This window comes from Notolabrus celidotus, chromosome 7, assembly GCF_009762535.1.
Source record: "Notolabrus celidotus isolate fNotCel1 chromosome 7, fNotCel1.pri, whole genome shotgun sequence".
Taxonomy (NCBI): domain Eukaryota; kingdom Metazoa; phylum Chordata; class Actinopteri; order Labriformes; family Labridae; genus Notolabrus; species Notolabrus celidotus.
The window spans coordinates 23,057,253-23,075,924 of NC_048278.1; the positions used below are offsets into that span (position 1 = coordinate 23,057,253).

General features: G+C 37.7%; 2 protein-coding genes across 5 annotated transcripts; one reads left to right on the forward strand and one right to left on the reverse strand.

The window, feature by feature from the left end:
• The first annotated feature begins 3,876 nt into the window (after positions 1-3,876).
• Positions 3,877-8,791, forward strand: LOC117816032 (claudin domain-containing protein 1-like). Of its 2 annotated transcripts, none has more exons than XM_034688110.1 (5): positions 3,877-4,013; positions 4,291-4,868; positions 6,099-6,212; positions 6,664-6,801; positions 7,255-8,791. In XM_034688110.1, exons 2-5 carry the CDS (start codon positions 4,595-4,597, stop codon positions 7,476-7,478), a joined length of 750 nt encoding a protein of 249 aa, XP_034544001.1. In that variant the 5' UTR covers positions 3,877-4,013; positions 4,291-4,594; the 3' UTR covers positions 7,479-8,791. The 2 variants fall into 2 exon arrangements, with proteins under 2 accessions (XP_034544001.1, XP_034544002.1); XM_034688111.1 differs by having other exon boundaries at positions 3,879-4,013; positions 4,566-4,868.
• A 512-nt stretch (positions 8,792-9,303) lies between these two features.
• On the reverse strand, positions 9,304-15,364 carry acy3.2 (aspartoacylase (aminocyclase) 3, tandem duplicate 2). Of its 3 annotated transcripts, none has more exons than XM_034688273.1 (8): positions 15,270-15,364; positions 15,078-15,136; positions 11,997-12,223; positions 11,690-11,882; positions 11,008-11,098; positions 10,794-10,901; positions 10,507-10,619; positions 9,304-10,110 (listed from the first exon to the last, which is right to left on the reverse strand). In XM_034688273.1, the coding sequence occupies exons 3-8, from the start codon at positions 12,221-12,223 to the stop codon at positions 9,916-9,918; spliced, it is 927 nt and encodes a 308-aa protein (XP_034544164.1). In that variant the 5' UTR covers positions 15,078-15,136; positions 15,270-15,364; the 3' UTR covers positions 9,304-9,915. The 3 variants fall into 3 exon arrangements, with proteins under 3 accessions (XP_034544164.1, XP_034544163.1, XP_034544165.1); XM_034688272.1 differs by having other exon boundaries at positions 15,078-15,183; positions 15,270-15,339; XM_034688274.1 differs by having other exon boundaries at positions 15,078-15,129; positions 15,270-15,335.
• Between the last annotated feature and the right edge of the window lie 3,308 nt (positions 15,365-18,672).

Consider the following 18,672-nt stretch of genomic DNA (forward strand, 5'->3'; position numbering starts at 1 on the left):
AACTGAGGTGTTCTGCATTAGAGCAGCCCAAAGCCATAAACATGTTAATTTTGTGCCATCAAAATACAGTTTGCAGGGTTTGACCATAGACTGTATAGATAATCAACGTAGTATCCAGAGAAAGGAGAAGATATATCTGGTTTGGCACTCAAAAATATGGAAGTAGCCAGAAAAAAACAAAAATATGCATCCTTGAAACAAGCCAAAAACAATCAGTCAGTGTAATTAGGCAAAAAATAAATCATATTTGGTTGGACGAAGTCTGCAATGTATTAGTGGTATTACATGAACGTCTGTTATCATACAAGTGGCTGATTGAGGCTATCTGAGAGGCAGTGGTAGATTAAACAAAAGGCCACAGCTGAATGCTTTGGGGTTTGCTAAATAAGAAAATGCTCTAGGGTTTATTTAGTTTTAAAAAATAATTAATCCTGCATGTTAGCCCCGCTCTGTGCTCAGCATCACTCACTAATTAAAAATGCTTTTAGTGTTGTTTTACAGTCTGAGGTCAGTGAAGGCATCTGCCTCACAGAGAAAATACCCAATTAACGCCTTTTCCCCTGCTGAGCACTTCTGCCAATCAGCTTTAAGCCAAACTGCTGGGCTTGTTTTTGGTAGCTGTATTGTACAAAGTGCTGTTTCCTGTCAGCAGACACATTGTCAGGTCTGATCTACTGTAAAGCAAGACCTCCTCTGCATGGAAATTGGTTGGTAGTAGATACTGTCTTTATGAGTCAGTTTATCCTCCAAACATCAAAACAAATACAAGCTTTAGCAAAATACCACAAGAAGGTCAAGAAGTCTGTTTCCTCTCAGCGAGACCTCATTACCCAGAGGCCACCTCTTTCAGGCCACTCCCTTTCTCAAATGTCACGGTTCAAGCCTCCTCTGAACACACCCTTTCCCCCCGAACTAAAAAGGTCACAAGCTATTAAGAAATATGTCATAATTTCATTAGCAGCATTAAAAAGATACTCTTTTCTTATGAATAATTCAGGATTTATTTAATCACATGGCTGGCATCAGTAGGGGGTGGTATGAGTGTCTGTTTCTGGTGTCTGCTAAATGTGAGACTGGGGTTTCCTAATGTTTGATGTGTGTTAAGCAAATGACAAGGGGAGTCTGACACATTTCAGTATCAATGAAGGCCTGAGGAGACAAGTCAACTTGTAAAGATGTTTACAACCGTTTCACATTTTGTATAAAATCAATAACACTGTTTAAACTGTGTTAAATGTGCTTCTAAACTATTCTGTTGATGGTTATCTGTTATCTATTTTACGGATTGTCCTTAAATGACACATATGATTGCCAACATTCTGTTGTTTCCTTCTGACCTTACTGCATTAAACATTAGTTTAGTGGAAATTAATTTAGCCTTAACTAGAAAGATTAAAGCTTTTCAGGGCTCAAATGCTGTTTAATGCAGATTTGTAGTTACATGTCAAAATCTTCTCCATCCTTGAGCTGCCTTACAAACTGAAATGCAAACACTGATGATCAGCTGGTATCTCAAAGTTATGAATTCTACTGTTCTACTGATATGACTGGTGACAACCAAAGCTCCGAACGTCAATAGTGCTTAAAAAAATGCTTCTTTAAGCTTGACAGCTCAGAAAGTTTCATATGTCAACTGTGTAAATGGTATTTGTGAGACAATGCAAGAAGAGAGGAGATTCACTAAAAATGAAAACACAAAAACTTAATAAAACATAATAATTCCTAATAAGCATCAGTTAATTAAATTTATGGATGTTTGACTGAATATCAGTCTTTAACATAAACTTTGCTCCATTACATTAGGACTCACGATGCTAAAAGTCAAGGGTAAAAAAAAAAAAGTACTTTTACAACTATAAACAGGCGTATTACCATATTCCTAAATTATTGCACAAAATAATTTTCTGACAACTCACGCATTATTTACTTGCAATATACTCATACTTAAGTATATATCAAATGTAGAATATCTTTAAAAAAGTGGACTATACAGATGGTTTTAACATACGGCTTCATCTGCCCCTCTCTAGCTGAAATCCAGTCCCTGAACTCATCTGCTATCATCCGAAGACGATTTATCACAATATAGAAAACAGACGAAACATGTAGTTGCACATCTCATCTCACAACCCTAATTCCTTAACATTGTCATGGTGCTGCATTAAGAAAGACTTGAAACTGTTGAGTGAGACAGTAAATTTAAGAGAAAACCAGTAGGGATGCCCCCTGCTGGCCATTACAGAGAATGCAGGACATGCAGACAGCACCTCAGCATTGACTTCACTTTTCAGACCCAGAGATAACATCAGACAATAGCAACTTTGCAGTGCTTGCCTCTTTAAGTCTTTTCATTTCACATTTTTTTGTGTAGTAGTTTAAAGCACCGCTCACGCAGATTGTGAGGAAAAAGTTCAATTTCCACATCACATTGGAAGCCCTTTGTGGGATTTGAACCCACAACCATCAGATCGAGTGGTAGCAGGTTATCCTTAACACCACAGGACTGCTTCAGCTTGCTTTTTCAGGTACTTTAACCTCTGATTCGCCAAAGTACAGTCATCTGCCTCCCTTCTCCAGTCGTTTTCTCTCTTCTCCGCCTCAGCTGACGATAGTGAAGCAGTATGTATGTGTCGAGCTGCTTATTCAAAACTATAATCAAAATCAAAGCGAAAGTTGTCTTATTGTGTGGTCTTCCATGTTGTAACTGAAAATGAAAGAAGCAGGAACTGGAGTCTGTTTTCTTCCAGTAAACGTAATTACGTCACGCCCACCCCCGAACCCTTGCCAACCCCGAGACCTTAAGCGGAATTGAATAGAGACGATTAAACGTGTTTTCCATGTAAACCTCAATTCGGAATTACTATTTCCATGTAAACACGAAGGAGAATACTTTAATTCTGAATTATTTAATTCTGAATAATTAATTCTGAATTAAAAAACATCATGTAACCGTGGCCAGTGTGTACCGATCGAGAAAATGAGCTATCCAGACTACACTCGTCTTTTGAACCAGGCTATAAATATGTTTATTTCTGCTGTAAAGATTTTTGAATTGGTGTGTATGTGGTTTCCAGTACTTCCAGAGCCAGTCTCAAGTGGATCCTCGATGAACTGCAGTTTTTAACACTTCTGCATTGGACTCATATTTTTTAGACCGGAGGTTGCCGCTTGGATGGTAGCCTCCATGACATAGACTGCATAAAATATGGACGTAGTATCCGTGACGTCACCCATCTGTTCCTGAGAGCTGTTTTGAAGCCAATCGACATCGGCAGCCATATTGGAAATGCGGAACTCAACCAGGCAGAGTGTGACGTAGTGTGAGCCTCTTAGCTAACAGTTATGTGTTCCTGACCGGGAGTCACGTCACTCATGTCCTAATTTGGGAAAAAAACTCGTAATCTTAATATCTTTTGAACCGTCACGTTAGAAAAAAATTCACCCCCCGTACAATGTGTGCCGATAGAGAGATTAGCTTCGTAGGGCCAAGCCGTTTTTTGAACCAGGCTGTAAACATGTTTATTAATGCTGCAAAGATTGTCTTTTTCCCATTCATGTCTATGTGGTTTCCGGTGTTTCTTCAGCCAGCCTCAAGCGGATTCTCGATGTATTGCAGTTTATAACACTCCCGCATGGGCTTCATCGTTTGAGACCGGAGGTTGCCGCTTGGTAAACATACATACTTATTCTGAGTAAAAAAACAACAACTATAGTTTCATATAGATTATTATACAGTTATTTCAACATACTTATAGATATTACAACATATTTCAAATAAATCTGTTCTGCTAAATGCTGCTAACTTCTACACACTTGCACCATTAAATTTTGCATCTTGTGTAAACTCCAGGACACCAGATGGCGCTAGCGCTTCTCACAGCCTGGTCTCCGACTTCTGCATGAAACAGTAGAAGAAGAAATTAACGTCGAAGAAGAGAGCAGGCCTCCTGCTAGGGAAAAACCATAAAGCATCAAATAAAACCTCTGCTTTTGGACGTTGTTTCAGCTCAGAGGTAAATATATGTGTTTTAAAACAATCAAACGAGTAGTCGTCACTTGAATATTGATAGTGAAGTAACCAGCTGTATTAAGTGTAGTATTTATTAGCTCGCTTGTGAAATGCTCACCTGGCTACTCAGTAATGTAAGGTGTCTCTGTTGTCATAACATTTCAAACGAGCTTACCACAAATACATATTTTTCTTTGTTAGTAAATGAAAGCAGTGAATCAGTTTAATACAGCCATACAACGTTAACCTGTGTGTATCTGATTTTCCGGGTTTTCCTACAGGTTGTGAACGCCTCTATGTTTGGGTCACGGCTCAACATAGAGCACATGAGGAGCAACATGAATTAATACAGTACAAGATTTATATTAGACCCACACTGTCATATATCTGACTTTAGCAGACAGAAATGCAGTGGTGCCCAAACACCAAACGAAAATATCAGTTTTAATCACACAACCAGGCTTTTTCACCCAGTGGAAGCCAAGCCTCTTGTATATATATATAAACATATTTCTATATTTTTGTATAAGAAAGAACTCTTACTGTGTAAATACAGGTTGAAAACGAGCTGTCTCTATATCAACAATGGTAGACAATCGTTATGCCACAGCTCTGGTCATTGGCTCTGTGCTGAGCCTGCTGGCCACAGTCTACCTCTCTGTGGCTGTGGGAACTCAGCACTGGTACCAGTACAACAGCCCACCATGGACCAATGCCTCTGAGCTCAGAGACAAGTTCATCAATGGAGAGTTTGATGAGAAGACCTACAGCGACCCCATGTTCCGCCTTAACGGTACCCTGGGACTGTGGTGGAGGTGCATCCTGGTACCTGGAGAGACGCACTGGTTCAGAGAGCCAGGTAAGACTCCCTGTTCAATGACTGGACGAGCAAGAACTTTCTTCAGTTAAACAAAGAAAAAACTGAAATGATTGTTTTTGGAGCCAAGGAAGAAAGGTTAATCATAGACTCAGACCTTAATTTCAGCAGCCACATTAAGACAATTACAAAGTCAGCCTACTATCACCTTAAGAATATATCAAGGATTAAAGGACTTAAGTCTCAGCAGGATGTAGAAAAACTCATCCATGCATTTATCTTTAGCAGACTAGACTACTGTAACAGGGTCTTTACAGGACTCCTTACTATGTCCATCAGACGACTGCAGCTCATACAGAATGCTGCTGCTCAAGTCCTAACAAGGACCAAAAAAGTAGACCACATCACTCCAGTTCTTAGATCTCTACACTGGCTTCCTGTCTGTCAGAGAATAGACTTTGAAATCCTGCTGATGGTTTATAAAGCACTGAATGGTTTAGGCCCAAAATACATTGCTGATCTGCTACTACTTTATGAACCACTTGACCTCTGAGGTCATCAGGTACTGGTCTGCTTTCAGTCCCAGGAGTCAGAACGAAACATGGTGAAGCAGCGATTAGTCATTATGCACCACATATCTGGAACACACTCCCTGAAAGCTGCAGGTCTGCTCCAACTCTCACCTCTTTTAAATCCAAGATTAAGACTTTTTTATTTACCACTGTCTTCCTATCTTAGCTCATTGTAACCCACTTTAAATTCAAATTTTAATGTCATTTTTAATATATTTATAATTTTCCTTTTCTTTTCTGTTTTATTATATTTGTCATTTTAATTGTGTTCTTTTATGCCTGTCTGAATGTCTCCAATGCTTTTAATGTTTTAACGTAAAGCACATTGAGTTGCCCTCGTGTATGAAATGCTTTATACAAATAAAGCTTCCTTGCCTTGCCTTCAAAATACAAGGTCTCCTAACAGCTTAAGAACAGTGCTTTGCATTTAATTTATGCATTGATTTCACTCCTTAACTCACAGATTACATAATGTGTACCACATTTCATAATGTGTTCCTTAATTTAGATGAGGTAACATGAGGGTTTTCAAAACCCCCTTACTGTTGAAATAGCTCCCCCAGTGCAAGTCTTTGATGGAAGACACATTTCTGTTTGTTGGTAGCTTTTTATTATCATGATAGCCAATCCTACATCTCGTTCCGATTGTTATTAAATGATAAAATCGTATTGAATTTGTTTTCTCTGATTCTGACTTTAGATCCGAAGTTGGAGATGCAGTGTTTGAGCTTCACTCTCCCTCAGCAATTTATTCCAAAGTACAGGTCTGAAGGAAACAACAACAACGAAGGCGAGGAAGATCTGCTGAGAACATGTGAGTCAATAATGTTTTTTAAAATTGTTTGTGGGGGTTGTTTTTCATATTTCATTTGAAATGTCCTGTCCTACAGTGTGATAGTGTACCACTATTTTCTCTCTGCATGTGTGTATTTTATCGTGCTTTATTTTAAAACTAGTTCAAAGAAAAATTAATGACATTTTGTATTCCATTCCTGGTGTTGACACCAGTTACAAAATATGTCAGTCATTTACTTGCATCTTGCACAGTCTGCTTTAAGCTATTCAGCATGCACTTTTGCAGTTGTCTAAAAAGGTCTAAAATGTATTGACATGATTACTCACCTCAGATTGTCCCTCAGACTGTGACTTAATTGCTGTTTCCCTTCCTTCACTGTCCCAGTATACATCTGCCATCTTTGACCAATCGATAATGTTTTGGTACCACTGTTTCATTTATCTTATCTCTCTCTTTTTTTTTTTTTTAGACTTGTGGAGGTGCCAGTTTCTCCTGCCCTTGGTATCCCTGGCTTTGGTGTTTCTGAGTGGCCTTGTAGGGGTTTGTGCCTGCCTATGCCGCAGCTTCACCCCAACCTTGGGTGTGGGAGTGCTGCATCTACTTGCAGGTGAGAAAAATGACTTCATATTCCCCAGTTTTTGCGTCATCTCTACACAAAGTTATTGATCTGTCCAATTGAAATAGAAACAAAGGAAGCATTGTGGTAAAAGTAAGAAAAACATGCATCACTTACCTTTTTTGGCATAGGGAGCTACGTGCATTCAGTTGATGATACAGAAAATCAGAGACAAAGGGAATTTTTCCTTGCATCGGTTCTTGTTGGGTTCCATTGGATTGTACATTGTTTTGCTGTCAAGACTTGAATTACTACCATTTGGGTTTTCTACTATATCCTCTTGTTAGTTGCCACTATGGCATCAAAGCTGGCATTTAAATCATATAATGCAAAGTTTTGTAGGTATCCTGACATATGGAGAGTGTTTTTCTTATCTCTATGCATTTACAGCTTCCCAAACACAATGCATCACTTTGGTTCATTTATGTCTCTCTTTTTCATCAGGTCTGTGCACTCTGGGAAGCGTCTGCTGCTTCCTTGCTGGAATAGACTTGTTCCACCGGTACTCCTTACCACCACCTAAAGGAGTGGAGAGCTCCCTGGGCTGGTCCCTCTACCTCGCACTCATCTCCTTCCCTCTGCAGATGATGGCAGCTGCTTTGTTCCTGTGGGCGGCCAGGAGTCACCGCAAAAACTACACCCGGATGACTGCTTACAGAGTGGCCTAAAGAGAGACTACAACAACGAGGTTACCTTTGAACCGCTTACTGATCTGATTTGTTTCTACATAGTCTTGTTTCTGACTAGAAAAAGTAGAAAAAAAGTATATAAGTCATAGAACTGTACTGGTTGCAAGTTTTCACTCTCTCTGTAATAATATCAAAGTAGATCATAATCAGAAATACTTTTTGTCTTACACTTTTGACACAATCACATGGTATCAGGTATAGCAGGAATAAACCAAACCATTTTGCAGCTAATCATCATAAGTGCTCGTAAATAGGGGTTTCATATCTTTCAGTTGTGTTATTTCACTCATTTTAAGTGTGTCAGATGTATCGGAAAAGCATGTTCTTTATTGTTGTTTAGCCAGAATACTACAAGTGACTTATTTTTTTCTTGTGTGACCTCTGTTGCTGTGCAGTACTTTATTTGCCTTCGTTTCATTTGCCATTGCTTCAAAAGCTGCTCATCACCACATTGACCTTAAATCATTTACAGATTATAAACTTGCACAAACTCAAGATATTTACTTATCTAAGCCAGGATAGCTTTCACTTTTAAGTGCATGGAAATATTTCAAAAGCCCTCTTTTTTTTTTCTTTCTTTCTTTTGTTTTATCCAAAACAAAATCCAGCCTTTGCTGTGCATGCCTTTTTAAAGCTTATATTTCCACCTGTGGTAATACATGATCTCTGTGGTATGTGTTTACTAAACATCAATCCTTAAACTGTAGCCACTGATCTCCCCTATGTTTATAGGTCTATGTTTATTTATGCAGTTACTTTGAATGTAAAAAAAAAATCTATTTGATTTGGTGCCACTCAAGAAAAACCTGTGATCTCTTTGTAACATTTCAATTTTAATGTTTAAGCCTAAATTGTACTACTGCCATTTTACGACTGTCGTAGTGAAGAATCACTGTTTAAAGCTGCAGTACTTCAGGTGATTTTCTTATCTGGGTTGTTCAGTTTCATCAATAACTCAACTGAGCTGATTGATGGCCAAATAAGTGTGACGATTATTTTATGGTTCTCCTCAATATTCTAGAGTGAAAGAGTCTAGTATTTTAATCCTAATTGAATTTTAAAAAACCTCACTTAAAAATACACAATTAACTTTCATGACATCAAACATCTACAGAGTGGTGTAATGAATTTCCTACTTCATAGCACCAAAAACTAAATTGTGATGTTTTTGTGTCACAATGTGGTTTTTTTTACATGTATGTTGTGTATACACTCTGGCTTTTGTAAATGTTTGTATGTATTCTGAAGCACACTGTACTTGTTTCTGTAAATATAAATTTTTCATTTGCTGACATCTGTGTTTATGATCTTTTTGTAACAACATTAAATTTAACACGATCAGTTCTTGTACTTAATTTGCAACTTTAAGCAAATTAGCTTATGTTAATTCATGACTATGATTACCAGTGAAACTAGTGATCTAGTGATTACCAGGTGCCTCAGCAGCACCAAGTACTTAAAAGCTAAATAGCATACTAACATACAACCAAGCTCATAAAAGCATGCTGATAATGATTAGCAGTTCATGTTAGTTTCCCGATACTAGCTGTTTGCTCAGTTTACCATTGGGCAACAGGTTTATAGCCAATTGCTAGCTGGCTTATTGCTAGCATGGCAGGAAACTTGTTCAAAGTTTAATAAAATTAATTCCCCACACTGACACTAGAAAGCTGCACTTTTAACATTAATATTTGTTGTTTTCAGAACTCTCAAACTGCAAAATGAATTTAGACTTTAGTCATCATTGTGATAGAGGCAGCTGCATATGCAGTTGAGAAATAATTAGTATATTGCTTCAGTTGACTGGAGTAACAAGTGTGTTTATTTAATTATCTTCACCCTGACGAAGACAGTAAAAAGCCAATGTCAATTTCAAACTAACAGTAACTGAATAAATAAAAGCTTCAGATATGGAGACTGAAAAATACATTCTTAAGAGACTGAGCACAAAAAATCAGCTTTTGTAGGTTCATACAATTTCATAAAAAAACAACATTTTGTCATACTCTTAAGTGAGTAAACATTTATTCACACATGGTGTCTTGCATTATTTCCACCATTTAAAAATTCTTGGTTCTAGTTTTCATAAAATTCAGCGGAGGATCATGACTTCAATACCTGTGCAATATTATTAATTCAAGTACAAAAACATCTTTGGTATCAAAAAAGCCCCTTTTAAAGCCTCACAGAGGTTGTACTCGTGCAGAGTGCTGCATTAGATTATCATTACAGTGTAAAGAGTCATCATGTAATTAGTTGTGGCACCTGTATAGAATCACTATTTCATTACTTTTTCCATTGTCTTATTTGAGATGGTTTATAAAAAAGTTATACATACAGTGCTCTTCATTCATTATGCCACTGCAATCTAAAATTTGGCTACAGTACAACTTGTTCTTTCTTTGTTAACTATGTTTCAGTCTTTTTTCACACTAATGGATGGTAAGGCAAGGGTGATCTTCTTGCCTAAATTGAAAGCAATCTTCTTCTCATAGTAGGCACATTCGTTTACAAAGAAAGGGTAGAATGCTTCTCCCTCGTGCCTCATTGTCTCCCCAGAAAATGACTGAAATGTTGGATCACCTGGTTGGAGAAGCTTGAAGTCATTGTCCTGGAAAAAGCAGAACAATTAAACAGGTGAGTGATAATGCACCAGGCAGGTTAACTAACACAAGCATGGGTTTCCATCTTTAATGAAGCATGCATGTTTTGTCATCGAAGAGGTGTAGCCCAAGACTGGTGTTAATTCAGTGTTCTTTTTGGCTTGAGCTGCTTAATGCTCCACCTAGTAACAAACTGTCTTTATGTGTTGGCTGGGTCCAAATAGCTTTGTTGCTGCTGGGGCTACTTATTTACACATCTCTATAAAGTTAAGGAAAGCTGCAGATTTTACAATAATTCTCCAAATGTTTCACTACAAGCTGCACATTTTTTTTTGTCATCTCACTGTTACATGGTATTTACAAAAAAATACGTTATTGTGCTAATTTCTTTCAGTGTCTTTTACCTGCAGCTGTGGGTGTATGGAAGCAGTAATTTCATTGGTTACAGGATCCCTTGGGTAGTCAACAGTCTTCACTGGAACATACGCCTCTACTTCACCTTCTTCAAATGTCTCTCCTATAGGCAAAAAACATTGTGAGCAATATGAAGTAATGCTGTTGTACTCAAAGCAAAAGCTCGGTCACCACTGTTGTTTCCTCAATGTGCTAAATCCCTTTTGTTTTGCTTTCTTTTGCTTCTTTTTTTAAAATTGTTGATCTGTTTTTTGTAATACCAGCAGTTGTCTCTCACCAGAATTGAATAGCTGAAGCCACTCTTTTGTGAGATCCACTGCCTCCTTCACCATGTTAAAGATATCAGCTCTGACCACACCATTAGGTTGGGGACCGACTTCCAGCGCTGCAGAGAAATAGATAAATAGAAAAAAACTCTGTGTTAAAAAAAAACAACCAAAAAACAAACCAGCATTAATGCAGAGGCGGGCAGAAAAAAATATAACACTAACCAAAGCCATGTTTGCCCACTGACTCCAGGGAATAAGCCTTGGAAATGGATATGTCCAACTGGATTGCTTCCACAGGGGTGGTCATCTTGCTCTGTAAAAAAACAACAAAAAACTGTATGTTGCTTTGGTGCAATCCACTGGGCATTAACATTAAAACACACATACATCTTTATCCGTTAGTTTGATCATAAATGTAGATTCTGAATATTATGGACTATATAATTAAACAGCATGAAGTTACAACATTCACACAAACCATGTAAAAGTACTAGTTCTTGGCAGACATTTCTAAGCTCTGTTCAAAGAGATAAGGTTTAGTTTTGTCAGTTTGTAGATATTTTAACATCAAAATGGGTTATCATTAAGGTTTGTGTGATTTATGGTCCTCAGATAGTGAGTCCTCATCACTTTGGTCTTTTAGCTTTTCCTTTTTCTCCAAGCATTAGCAAATGTTAGCAAGCTGACGAAAGCTGGTAGACATTATCAATAAACAGATTACTTTGAGATGTTAGTAATGCCATGGAATATATGTATGTATTTGTATTTGAGTTCCTACGGTATTTGATTACTCTGACTGAAAGTATGCATTAAATCTTTGGGATTTTCATGGTGAGAGTTAGAATTCTACATGTGATGAAGTCAATTTATTGTCCAAAAAATGTTTGCACTCTAGAGGACTGACCTGTATGTATTTGTAAATGTGCAGGGTGACCCAGTCTATGGAGTAAAAGATGAGGCACAGGCCCATGTTGGCGGTAGTGTTGTGGAGGTCAAGGAGCAGATCCACAGCCCCTTCACTTCCTTTGGGTCCAAGCTGATCATTCAGCTCTCTGGCTCGCCTCAACTCATAGGGTGTGGAGTCTGTTATAGGAGCACTAAAAGCCAGAAGAGGAGAAGGTTTATTTTGTTTTCTAGCTAGTTTTAGCTGCATTTGTCTTTTCAGAGCAGATTTATTGACATGCAGAAACCTTTAGAATTGGTGATCTTACCTCAACAAGGCATCTGTGAAACAGCGATTGAGATCTGTATCTATGTATCTTCTACAAGCATCCACAGCCCTTGGGTTTGACATGATGGTGGTTATTGAAACAGATCCAGCCTGATCTTCCTTCTGTTTCTGCATCTCTCTCACCATGTACACTCCAGACATCTCATTTCCATGGGTGCCACCACAAATGGCAACTCTGTTCAGTGGTGGGAAAGTGACATGCTCCATCTGATGGCAGAAGAAAAAGACACTGTTAGATGTTTTCTGACACTTCTTCCTACCTGACCCTTTATAGTCCAACAAGTTTAAGAGTTAAGGTAAACATTCATGAAGTCTGAAGCAACTGTTTAAAATGTAAATGAGATACATAAACCAGAGAGACAATGGCTGACTGGAAGATACAATCAAGCTCAGCCTCTAAACTGAAACCTGGGAGGAACAAAGAAAAAGAGGCCCTGAATGATACTAAGTGAGTCATTTATTTTAATGAGTGACTGACTCCAGTCTTAGAGTCATTCAAGAGGATCATAGTAGATGGTTTAACTTCTAAATAAACATTGTAAATACATGAGAATTTGGACACTGTGAAACAATGTCTATGTGTTTTTGAATGTTTTGTGAATGGCTGAGGAGATAACCTCCTGAGCAAACCAAACACAAAGCTGTTGTCCATTTATTAAACTCAGCTAACTTAAAGGGCCTGAGTGAATCTTTTTATCTGTAGGTTGTGCGACCTAGGATGACTTTCAGTGTTTGTTTAATGCTTTGTATGAACATGTTCATACACTTCGTTGTATGTTAGTGGATATCATAAATGTTCCTCACCATGGTTTTAACTGTAAGGTCAGAAAGGCTTTGATCTACTGCTGGACAATAAGTGCAGAGAGAGCAGACTGAGAATGAAAGCAAACCTCCACACTCAAAGCTGGTGAAATACAGACTTTTTCATATAATAAAAATAAATAAATAGTGCAAGTAGTGAAAGTGTTGAAAAAAAATTGTATTTCAGCCAATACTTTTGTGAATAAGAAAAAATAAAATTTGATATAAAATAGTATTTTCATTGTTTTGGTTAGCTGTCATGCCTCCAGATTAGATAACTTATTTTATTTGTCTCTCATCTTTCCTGCTCTATGCTTCCTGTTTTATTTTGTTACTCACTCCTGTTTCTCATTTCTGATTGGATGACTTCCTGTCCTTGTGTTTCCTGCTCCCCTGATTACCTTAATGTGCAGCACCTGTGTCTTTTTATCCCCACTCCCAGTACGTATTTAAGCCATGTCTCGCCTTCTTTCTGTACTGGTTCATCTTGTACCTAGTGTCAGAGTTCCAGCCTTTCTTCCTCATGTTTTCCTTGTGTATTTGACGTAGACTGTATAAGTAATGGACATAGTATCAGTGACGTCACGCATCTGTTTCTGAAGCACTGTTTTGAAGCCAATCGAAGGCGGGGCCATATTGGAGATGCTGAACTCAACCTAACTGCTGTCAAGCTAGTGTGAGGTAAAGAGGCAGGCTTTGAGCCTCCTAGCCAACAGCTACAGTGTTCCCGCCTGTCAGCCAAATCAGTCATGTCCTTAAATGGGCAAAACTTATTAAAACTTATTAACTTACTGAAGCAGTTTTTTGAACCAGGCTATAAACATATTTGTTATTGCTGCAAAGATCGTCTTTTTTGAATGGGTGTGTATGTGGTTTCCGTTGTTCCTGCAGCCAGCCTCAAGCGGATGCTCAATGAACTGCAGCTCATAACACTTCCGCATGGGCTTCATATTTTGAGACCGGAAGTTGCTGCTTGGTTTTTGACCAGTATATGTATTTTTATCTGATTTTTCCCCCAGGTCAAATTCATTGGATACTTCCTCCTGGTCTGACTCCCTTCCTGTGTACTGGCTTTGATTTTTTACTAAATGGATAGGGAATTTTAGCCTGCCTAATGAATCTTGCATTTGGGTCCTTTCTTTGTTTCCCCATCATACCAGCAGTCTGTCTGCCCTAATATGAAAATACTGGTTTATGAAGACCTCTTAATTCCTTTTCCTTTTTTCACCATCCTTAAAATCCCTTTGTAACACTTCAGTGAAAGGGTTTGAAACATTGCATTGTTTAGAGTATTTGCCACTCAACAATGAACAATAGACAATGATCACATGTGCTTAGTCATGCAATATGCAGGGTTGCTGTGTGAGCGGTGACAGTTACCAATTAAACTCTACTAATGAACACTACGCAGATTTAGAGAGGTTCCAATTATCGTTGTTTTGACAAATTCATTCATTCGTTTATTTGGAAGCAAGCTGCAGTTCTACAAATACTCCTGTCTACTCATTCCTGTCACAGGTACATGATGCAGGGGTGAATGGTTCAATCTGCATCAGAGGTGACAGTAAACATTCAGCACATACATAAACATGTAGCTGCACGTATGAGAGGAGGCAGTTAATGAAATACAATGAAGGGAAACACAAAATTAGTCCTCACCATACAATCCCATTCAATGCCCTCTCATTCTGGCAAAAGTACATTAGTGTTTTAAAAATCCTAATGACAAACAGCTGATAAATGCTTAACAGGGATTTAAGATAACATGACACTGATTATGTAACAAATCTCCCTGAAGTATACTCAACACATTGCACTCCTTAAAAACTTGGCACATGTTGGAATTACTTTCTTCTGCATGACTTTAACACAAATGTCCTCCAGGTATACCGTGGATACAGGTTCACCTAACACAACAGCAGCGTATGTTTCCTCATCATAAGCTTGTGCAAAACAGCAACAACACACAAGGAGATCAATCCAGTTTCAAAAGTGAGTCTCTCTTAAAAAGCTATCATAATGGAATTGATAACATTCAATATGAAATAAGGTTATACAGGCCTGGTTTAGCACTTATAGTGTGTCTTTCTCAACCAGCTGACTGAGTGCACCCACTGTGTGTTTATGTTTTGCATAGCTGCTTTCCTGCTCTGATCATGTTACACGATGGACTAGCTACACACAGAATGATCAACATGCAATATAACAAAATGCACAGGAAAAGCATAAAAGGAACAATGTTCACAGCAACACGTCTTACCTTTTAATTCTTTCAGATCTGCTCTGCTCTGCTCCCACTGAGCTCCAGCAACCTTTGAACTTAGAGGGAATTGTATCAGGACAGATCTACAGCAGTGTTTCACAACCTGAAAGCAGTCAAGTTACTTTCCAGCTGTTAACCATTCATATGCACCGACATATGTTCATGCAAACTCAAACTAAATCAACATACAGAAACAGGGTGTTTCAGTCCAAAGCCAGCCCTCCTGCTTTTCTGTGTTTGGTTTATGCCTTGTGGTCCTCCTCTTTATGTTCTTAAGATCAAATTTCAAGCAGTGAGACATGTAACAGGAAGTGGCTCTGTGTTGTTTTCCACCAAACCAGCAGGAGCCGCTCTGAGTGCTCTGTAAGGCATGCTGCAACTGTGAAGTGCAACAACAGCAACAACAGCAACAGCATTAACAACAACAACAGAGCATCATTCAAGTCCCTTAAATTATGTTTCTAATGATAGAGGAGGCAGGTTTATTACAGCCTAGTGTTTCATTGGGGTAGCTCCAAAAAGCAGGTTTGTTGTCAAAAGTGTGTCTTGAAGAATAAAGTTGACTACATGAAGAAATGTTTAATAATTCTGGTTTGGAGACTACTGTTACTAAGATACAGTTTATTTTGTGATTTTAAGACATCAGGTACTAATTATACCAAATCATAAAGTGTTTGCAGCTTCACAGCCGCACATATGTAAAAATAAAACCACTGCAAAAAAACAGAGTCAGGGAGCTTTGTTGCTGCTGATGCGTGCATGAATTTAGAGCAGCTGTATTCCTCTGTAGACATATTTGTTGCATGTTAAGATTACCCATGCAAATAGATGTTTAATCATATGTTTACTCATACCTGTAATTTTTAAATATAATTATATGATCTTTTAAGTGTGATCTGTCAATGGATAGAAGTTTGCTTTAAGCTAACTCTAGTACAATGCATTCAATGTCAACATTTATGTTTGATACACATCTTAGATACATTAAAAGGGCTTATTAAACTCATCACATAGGACCACAGCCATACAATAAATTATAGATATATATTAAATATAAATGGTCTTCTTTCTTTTCTTGACACTAATTTCTTGGATTTGTTCTGTGACACTTACTGTTGAAATATCTTCAGACTGGATGTTGCCCACAGTCTGTGCTTTTTTAATGTCAGTTGCCATGGAGTTGCAGTTACAGGTCAGATCTCCATTTTCTGATACATTAAAGCATTTATGTTGAGAATGCTGTCCACACATTATATAATGAAAAACATACCAACTCAGATTTTAATTGTGCTGTGAATTTGCTCCCATGATCATATTTTATATAGATTATGCAGTGCATGTTGTGCAGCAAGCAAAAGTTAATTAAGCCTGAAATCACCCTAAGGGATCAGCTTTCATGGGGAACAAGGCTTGTCTTATCTGAACCTCTCTTATGAATCACCAAGAGGTTGGGGTGCTGGTTTGGCAGAGCTACAAAATCCTGCATCCCATGTACAGAGGCTATAGTCCTGGAAGCAGGCAGCCTTCTGGCGCATGACATTCCCACTACTATCTTCCAGTTTCCCACTCTATCCACCACCCTATCCTCTCAACAAAAAGTCCTTGTATATTTAATGTGTGTATGCTGTCATGTTAAATTTGATCAGGTGTAAAAATGTGATCCAAAGCCTCTATTGTAAGAGACACCTAGCCAACACAGCAGAAACAAAACTAAACAGTCAGATTCATTTTTCTCCACCATGCTTTGTCTTACCGGCAGCAGCAAATACTGTAAATGATAGTTTCTCACCTCATATGTGAAAATTATTTTATCTATCCTGTTTTTCAGGCTCCAGCTCTGTCGTCATTCATCTTTTCTGAGGACTAAAAGTGAAGTGTACAAGCTGCATATATTACCCTCTAAACATTCAGACTGTCATTTTCAAACGACTAGGGTTCAAAAAGACAAAAATATTTAATATGTCAAAAAAAAAAGGAAAATTGATAGGGCACCACACCTCAGGTTTGGAACCACTAAACTAGTACATCTAAAAGTTGATTACCTCTTTTTTTTTCAATCTTTTCCCTCCGTGTGACCCTCCTGCTTTCGATCCATTTCTCTCTCTTTCTCTCTCAAGGGAAGCCTAAGCTCTATTTAGACATGTAATCCTGCAGGATCAGTCACTTGATTATAAGCTGCTTCCTTTCGCTTGTTCACTCCGTCTCTCATCCTCTCGTTCTCTCCACTGCTTCATTAAATCCAGTGGATTTCTCCACAATTCATTTCAGGTTCAGACAAATCCAACAAGACCTAACTGTTCCTTCTGGCGTCTGTCTTTGTACAGCTCTCTTGACCTTTGACCTTTTCACATCTGGCAATTATCTGAACCACTAAGTGTAACACAGCCTTATATAATTTACATCTTACACCGGGGGTCCGTTTTTGCTCCTGCTTATTTTCTATCTGCTTTTTAACCTTTTTGGGGTTATTGTCCTGGACTTCATGGCTTTTGTCCTGCTCCTCCCTTCCTCATTCTTCTTCCGTCACTTCCACACTCCTTGCCTCAACCTTGAACGTTCCCTACACTGGACTTGAACCCTTGCGCCACCTTGCGCCACTTTGCGCCACCTTGTTGTAGTTGTACAAAAGCACAGCTCAACCAGATTGTGAGCAAATTGTGTCATTTCCATGTCACAGTTGAAGCCCTTACCAGGACTTGAGCCCCACACCATCAGACTCTGAGCTACCTTCCTATCAATCACGCTACCGAGCTACCTGGCTAGGACTGTTATATTAATACTTTAGCAGACTCTGTACTCTTTATGTGATACCTTGCTGACCTCTTTGCAAAGGTTTTATATGAAATACAAGAAGGAAGTTTTATTAGTAAGTTTTAAGTAAGTTTTATTATCAACATGAAGTTAAAGTTGTCAGTATTTCATCAACACATCTGATACTTTTGATGAATATTACCACTTCATAAATATTAGTGTATTACATTTACATGTTCAAAACGTTGGTAATGTGAACTACTGAAGCTTTCAGACAAATTCAGGGAAGTCTAAAGTTCAATATTTACCTGAGTTTAAGTGAAGTGAAAATATATATCACCATAAACTGTGTAAAGTCTTCAAAACAACAAGAACAAGTTTAATGACAAAAACAAAATATCACTTTAACCAATTAAATCACTTGAGACACGTTATGATGTAAAAATATATATATCTTTATTTAAAATATTTCAATATGTAGATAAACACATTATTAAAATCAAACATTTCAGAGCATTTTATCTTTAAACAATTGAATTACATGAGACACATCATCATATTTAAATTTTATTTTTTTAATATTTTAATAAGTAGAAAAATAACTTTTTACATAATATTTAATAACCTTTAAAAAACAGTTAATAAACTACATTATAAGTTAACCTTAATGAGTAAAAATACAAATTTCTGAGATTTGAATATGAATTATTTTATTTTTATATTTTATTTTGAAAGATTTTCTTTAAGTTAAAGAGTTTACAAAATAATTAAATCTAAAAGTTTTATATTATTATTTATATTATAACACTTCAGAGAATTCTATCTTGAAACAATTTAATCA